Below are 7,801 nucleotides of genomic sequence, written 5' to 3'. Positions count from 1 at the left end.
TCAGCAAGAACTGAGATAACGTTAAGCAAGGTGTATGCCATGGCAGAAGGCACATTCACAAACTATTTTAATAGGGTCATTTCCTATTAGGAATTCTTAGAAGTTTAACACTTAATTTTGAGTGGCAATAGGTTGGTTTTTCTATATATCCAAATTGTTTTTTTGAGCGTAAGTTCTCTAATGTTTAGTAAACAGTGAGTCTAAGACAAAAGGAATTCCCACATTTATTGAATTTTCTCTGGTATGCATGATCTGATGTTCCATAACAGAAGTGACAAATGAAGGTTTTCTGACATTAATTACATTAAAAATTATCTAATCTTGAGTCAGGTGTGAACTTTACATAAAGCTTTCCTATACCCCTAACATTCAAGGCTTTCTAACCAGTATGGATTCTGTAGTGTTCAATCAGCTGTGAGCCAAGAATAAAGGCCTGCCCACATTCTCTACATTCATAAGGTTTGATACCAGGATGGATTCTCTGATGTTCAGTAAGTTGTGAACTACGAATAAAGGCCATTCCACATTCCCTACATTGATACGGTTTCTCACAAGTATGAATTTGCTGATGATGAGTCAGTTGTGAAACACGAATAAAGGCTTTCCCACATTCTTTACATTCATAAGGTTTGTCACCTGTGTGAATTCTTTGATGTTCAGTAAGGTATGAACTACGACTAAAGGCCTTCCCACATTCCTTACATTCGTAAGGTCTGTCACCAGTATGAACTCTCTGATGTCGAGTAAGCTGTGTATGCTGTCTGAAAGCCTTCCCACATTCCTTACATTCATAGGGTTTCTCCCCAGAATGAATTCTTTGATGTCGAGTAACTTCTGAGCTATGAATAAAACCCTTTCCACATTCCTTACATTCATAGGGTTTCTCACCAGTATGAATCCTCTGGTGTATAGTCAGTTGTGAATGCTGTCTAAAGGCTTTTCCACATTCTTTACACTGGTAGGGTCTAGCACCGGTATGAATTCTCCGATGAACAGTAAGTTGTGAGCCACGAATAAAAGCCTTCCCACAGTCTTTACATATATAGGGCTTCTCACCTGTATGAGTTCTTTGATGCAGAACAAGTGGTGAACGCTGTCTAAATGTCTTTCCACATTCTTTACATTCATATGGTTTGACACCAGTATGAAGTCTCTGATGCAGAACTAGTTCTGAAGTACGACCAAAGGCCTTCCCACATTCCTTACAGTCATAAGGTTTCTCACCTGTATGAATTCTTTCATGTTGAACAAGGTGTGAGGCACGACTGAAAGCCTTCCCACATTCCTTACATTCAAAGGGTTTTTCACCAGTATGAGTTTTCTGATGTTGAATAAGATGTGAGCCACGGCTAAATGCTTTCCCACATTCATTACATTCAACCAGTTTCTCGCCATTCCTGTTGTTCTGGTGTAGAGTGAGGGATGTATGACGCTCAAAAGTGGGGATATTTTCATACATGTTTTTCACTTGCTTGAAAAAGCACTCCTGAGTAACGTGTCTTTCAAACTGGCCTTTGTATTCCCAGTCATCTCTAAAACTGGAGCCCTCCAAATCACAGCATTTAAGGCTTTCCATTATCTCCCACCTGAATGACTCTACATCAAATATACCCTTTCGTGGAAATTTCTCACAGCTGGACTCCAAGTCTGGAAAATTAAAAAAAAAAAAATTTAAAGAAAGAAAATTCAAGCAGTTTTCTTTTTTAAAGAGAGGAACTTCTATAGTGGACCAGAGAGTCAAAATAAAAATAACTTAAAAAATGAATGGCCTTACTACACAGATGGTCAGTGACTGCAATGGGGTATGGGCGGGGGGAATTTATAATATGGGTGAATTTAGTAAGCACATTGTTTTTCATGTGAAACCTTCATAAGAGTGTATATCAATAATTGCTTAATAAAAAAATGTGAATGGCTTATATAAGTCTCAAATATTTCTGTGCAATTTCTAAAAAGCACATGAATGCACAAATATGATGAGAGCTCACATGGTGACAGAAGGGAGCAAGAAAAAATTAAGCCAGGTTTCTCAATTTTAGTATAGATAGAATCATCCAGGAAGCCTGTTAATACAAATGTCTAAGAACAACCCCAGACGGAATCAAAATCTATAGTAGGGCCAAGGTATGTGTGTGCGTATGCCTAGGTGCACATACACATCTGTATCCATATATTAAAAGTAATATGTATCTATTTTAATTGAGGTAAAACTTCACAAAATATAAAATCCCCCACTTAACCATTTTAAAGTGTACAATTCAGCAGTCTGCAGTATATTCCCAATGTCACACAACCATTTGCAACATCCAGTTTCAGAACATTCTCATCATCCCAAACAGAAACCTTGTGTCCAATAAGCAGTCACTCTCCATTCCTTCCAGGCCCTGGCAATCACTAATGACAGAGAACCACTAATTCTCTCTTTGGATTTGACAGTTCTGTGCATTTCATATCAATAAGGCATCTATGTTTTTAACACTTCCCACCACATGATGCTGATGCCAATCAAAATGAAATGTCCCCTTAAAATTTTTCACAGCCTTCTCACTGCACTTAGAATAAATTCCAAACTCATTGCCATTGTTCACAGACTTCACACACTCCTAGCAACGAGGGGTCCCGCCTGTCTTTGTTGACTCAACCAAGGACAGTGCATCTGGATATTGAGCACTCTCCCCTTTTCTCCCTATGCACCGAAGCATAGGCTTCCTTTGGGCAGCTAGAATAAACATAGGTCTTTCCATCTTAGACCTCTCATCAGGTTCTTCCATCTATCCGGAATCCTGTCCTGAGCTCTTTGTATGGCTGCTTTATCCTTCAGGTGTCAGCTTAAAACTCACACTTTCAAAAAAGCTCTCTGCTTGATAATCCTAAGCATACACCTTGATTGATTTTCTCTCCCACATTTTGTGCCCTATCTTCGTAACACTTTTATCAGTTGTAATTGATTTTCATTTACTTATTCATCTCTTGATCTTTTGTTGTCTTACTTCTAGATTTCCCCAAAGGCAGAAATATAGCCTTCCTCACTAGCCATGTAACCAAATCCTAGCATATATAGCAAGCTTTTAATAATGGACTGTTTGATGAATAAATATCAGATTCTAGAGACAGACCAATGGAACTCAATAGAAAGGACAGAAATAGATTAAAGTTTATATGGAAACTGAGTTTATTATTAAGCTGGTGTCTCAAAGGGAAAAAGGATAGTTTTTGTAGTAAATAATACTGGGGCAACTGAACAGCCGTTTGGAAAAGGATAATAGTGGACCCATACCTTGTGCCACTATATACCAGGATAAATTCCAAGTAAGAGCTTTAATGTTAAAAGAAAATAGAAACCACACAAAATACTAGAAGGAAACATGGTGGATTAATTCATAATCTAGGTATGGGGAAACCTTCTAACATTGAAACAATGACTCAAAATCCAAAAGCAATGAAAGAAAAGACTGATAAATTCCACTGTGTAAAGATGAAAAAATACCTTGCACATGAACAAAAACCCCAAAAGCAAAGTCAGACAACAGAGAAAATATTTGAAATGTATGTCACAGATAAATGGGATGATCTTCATAATTTATAACAAGTTCTTAAAAATTGATAAATAACCTCTAAAAAATTAAACATACAATTACCATCTGATCCAGCAAATTCCACTTCTAGTATATACCCCGAAAAGAGTGAAAACAGGGATGCAGATACTTGTATACCAATGCTCACAGCAGCATTATGCACAACAGCCAAAAGGTGGAAAGAACCCAAGTGTTCATCAACAGATGAACAAAATGTGTATACATACAATGAAACATTATTCAGGCTTAAAAAGGAATGGAAGTTTGAAAAATGCTACAGCGTGGATGAAACTTAAAAGCATTATGTTAAATGAAATAAATCAGATACAAAAGGCTACATATTATATGATTCCACTTAGGTGAGGTACCTAGAATAGTCAAATTCATAGAAAGTAGAATAGAGGTAAGCAGGGGCTGAGAGAAGAAGAAAATGGAGTTACTATTTAATGGGTATAGAGTTTCTGTTTGAGATGGTGAATAAGTTCTAGAAATGGATAGTGGTGATGGTTGCACAACATTGTGAATATAATTAATGCCCAGTGGCATGAATTGTACATTTAAAAATTATCAAACTGGTAAGTCTGATGTAGAATTTATCACAATTTATAAAGACCTAATTAAAAACTTTTTTTGCCCCTAGTACTTCAAGGACTTAGGAAACACACCAACTAAATATTTTGTGAAAGATAATATTTGCTATGGAATAAAAAGCAATGGGTTTACTAGCAATGAAACATAGGAGGTTCAGTGAAGTCATACTGTATACACTTTTAGTTTATGCATATCAGTGATCTGTGTTCAAAAGCATACACAGAGTGGTAGGCAGAATAACAACCCACCAAAGATGTCCATGTCCTAATCCCTGGAACCTGTGAATATTGTATATTACATAACAAGGGGCAATTAAGGTTGGAGATGGATTTAAAGTTGTTACTTAGCTGTCTGTGAGAAGAGGAGATAATTCTGTATTATCTAGGTGAGCCCAATGTAATCACAAGGATCCTTATGAGTAAAAGGGGAGGCAGGAGATTCAGAGTTAGGGAGAACCGAGGATACTATGCTGCTGGCTGAGGAGACGGAAGCGGCTGCTATCCAAGGAACGCAGGCAGCCTCAGAAGCGGGAAAAGGCAAGAAGCCTGGTTCTGTTCCAGAACCTCCAGAAAGGAATGCGGCTCTGCACACACCTTGATTTTACCTCAGTGAGACACATTTTGGACTTCTAATCTCCAAAAGTAGAAGATAATACATTTGCAGTGTTTTCAGCCACTATGGCTGTGGTAATTTGTTACAGAAGCCATAGAAAACTAATACACACAGAAAGAAAAACCTGAGTAATTCATCAATGTATCACATGTGTTCAATATTAGCCTTGGAGTCCACCTTCCAAGAAAATGTAGGTTAGAGTCAAAGCACAAAGAAAAGCCAGAAAGTTGGGTCTTTGTTTTTGAGCTTTGAAGTGTAGATGTCTTGGTGATTAAGACTGGTTTAGGTGCATGGCAAGAATAATTTTCATTTTATATATATATATATATATATATATTTCTCCTCAAACATGGATTTGCAACTCTATCTTTAAATTGGGCTGGCAAACTTTTCTTTAAATGGCCAGATGGTAAATATTTTAGTCTTTGTGGTCCAAGAGGCAAAATGAGGATATTATGTAGACACTTACATAACTAAGAGAGAAAATAAATTACCACAAAGTGTTTATTGAGGAAATTCAAAAGTATAATGCCAACTGAGGATAACTTTTTTTTAAATATAGGTTTATGGATGAGAAGAACATAATTCATTTCTGGGTGAGATGACATTTTACTTAACTGGAGCTCAAAGTTAGGGTTCTCCAGCACCACAAACTGAGGGCAAATGATCATCTGTTAGTGCTGATCTGTAAGGATAGTTTATGTGTTAATTTCATCTTTGAAAATGTTTCATATAGACAGTACTGCCAAATACTGATACATTCCATGATCATGTAACTTAAACCTACATACCTTAAGAGGCATTTACAGAATTTAACAGGCTCACAGGCCATATAAAAACAGGCAGCTGGCTGGACTTGGCCCACAGGCTGTCATGTGCAGATGACAGATTTACATCATTAATGTTAGTGAAGAATGATGCATACTATAAATGAATGAAATATGAGAACAAAGATAGTATGGAACAAATTCCAGATCGTTAAAACAAAATCAGAGTGGGGTGATGGTGGGGGTGAGTCTAGGCAAAGGTCAATTAACTTTTTCTATGAAAGACCAGATAGTAAATACTTTAGGCTTTGTGACCCATAAGGTCTCCTCTGTAGCACATATATATTTTTAAACCTTTTCAACATGTAAAAACCATTCTTAGATTATGGGTGGTAAAAAAAACTGGCCATCGGCTGGATTTGACCAACAGATTGCAGTTTGCCAACCCCTAGTCTAGGGCATAGGGAAGTAAAAGGTGGTAAAGGTCTTACTTTTCTCAGAAAAAGAGATTTAAAGGTATTATTTCAGACTATTCTCCAATAAAAGAAACTAGGGCCCCTTTGAGGAATGGCTGATTTCAGGGCTGGGACAGGAAAAATACAAGTTTCACTTGTAACATGTTGTACCAGAAAATAAGGAATACTCACAAAAGAATAGGGCATGCTGAGAGACCCCAGGAGCAACCTGAAGGAGTTCCCAGTGGGCAGAGCTTGAGTAACTTGAGCAATGAAATAAACAATGACAGTATTGGGCTACAACCCATAGAATACAATAATACCCATGAGGCTGTACTAATAGAAACAGATCACTGAACAAATAAATGAATGTTAGAGGGGGTAGAGACAGCTTTTCCCTACAGAAAAATTTCAGTCAATAATATAAAAGGAATAAGGGACATAGAAAATCAACACTAGGCGATTCTACTGTAATAACTGTTACAGACAAGATTCACCAATGGCTGCTAAAATCAGTAGGCAACATGTATAGTCTCAAAGTATCTCTCCCCATGATAATTACCAATTATAGTTGGAAAAATAGTAACTTCACAGGGAAAAACATGAGGGACACTACCTTAACCAAATGATCAAGGTTAACACCACCAGTAACAAGCCATATTAACATCGAGTAACCAGAGATGGTGCACAGAGAACACTGCTTCTGTGGTATTACTGCCAGAGATGCATAATCTCAACCTAATCATGAGAAAATACCAGACAAATACAAGGTGACAGATCATTGTCCAAAAGAATACTAATCAAAAGTATCAAGGTTGTGAAAGACTGAGGAACTGTCAGATTAGAGGGTGCTTGGGAGATACGGTAACTAAATGCAACACGGGATCCAAAATTGGATCCTGGAACAGGAGAAGGACATTAGGGGAAAACCTGACAAAATTCTAACATGATCTGTAGATTAGTTAATAGTATTGTATCAATAATAATTTCATGTTTTTGATAATTGTACTATGGTTATGTAAAACATTAACATTAGTGGAAGCTGAGTGAAGGATAATATGGGAACTCTAATAATTTTGCAAGTTTTCTATAATCCTAAAGTCATTTCAAAATAAAAGTTAAAAGAAACTTCATTAATGGGAAAAATGCTATTTAAAGTCTTGAGGTGGGGAGAGAAACATAAGTTTAAGCAAATTTTTGAAAGTCAAATTAAAGACTATTCTACTATAAAGCAATAGAAAACACAACTTCAAAATCACTTGAGGGTAGAAAAGAGTGGTAATAAAATCTAAGTAAAAGACGAATAGTTGGAAATAAGGAGAATGCAAAACATGAAATAAAAAATAAAACGGCAGGAATAAGAACAGACACATAATTATCACAATAAATGGGAATAGACTGAATTTCATTATTAAAGTCAAGGAATCTTATTTTGATTCAAAAAGGAAAGTCTCTTGGAATCCTGATTACAATGGATACACTTAAAACAGCAATAATTTTTAAAAAATGGTTAAGCAAAGCTATGTCATCATTTCTTAAGCCAACAAAAAGAGGGCATTTGATATTAACATCAGAAAAAACAATTCAAGGCTAAAAGCACAAAGTGGGAAAATAAAGGATGGACTGTATTGATAAAAGTACAGTTTCCAATGAGGCTCTATATTTCATCTTTACAAAAATATAAAATGTAGTAGCAACATATGTAATACAGGAAGGAGCTCCAGAATTTGGCAGCACCTAGTACAAAGGAAGTCAAAAGCATATGCAGATTTCTAAATAATATAATCAAAAGGATTATAGT

At 36.3% G+C, this 7,801-nt stretch overlaps 1 protein-coding gene across 9 annotated transcripts in view; it reads right to left on the bottom strand.

Moving 5' to 3' along the window:
- Positions 1-206: 206 nt before the first annotated feature.
- ZNF565 (zinc finger protein 565) overlaps positions 207-7,801 on the bottom strand; it is a 33,607-nt gene continuing 26,012 nt past the window's right edge. For all 9 annotated transcript variants that reach the window (XM_036885797.2, XM_036885795.2, XM_036885793.2 and 6 more), the window contains one exon: positions 207-1,647. In XM_036885797.2, coding sequence (XP_036741692.1) covers positions 380-1,647 — 1,268 coding nt within the window. In that variant the 3' untranslated portion in view covers positions 207-379. The remainder of the gene's footprint in view (positions 1,648-7,801) is intronic.

Source organism: Manis pentadactyla, chromosome 15 (assembly GCF_030020395.1).
Source record: "Manis pentadactyla isolate mManPen7 chromosome 15, mManPen7.hap1, whole genome shotgun sequence".
In the NCBI taxonomy this organism is placed as follows: Eukaryota; Metazoa; Chordata; class Mammalia; order Pholidota; family Manidae; genus Manis; species Manis pentadactyla.
The sequence above is the reverse complement of the archived record's forward strand: the minus strand, read 5'-3'. Positions and strand labels throughout refer to the sequence as shown.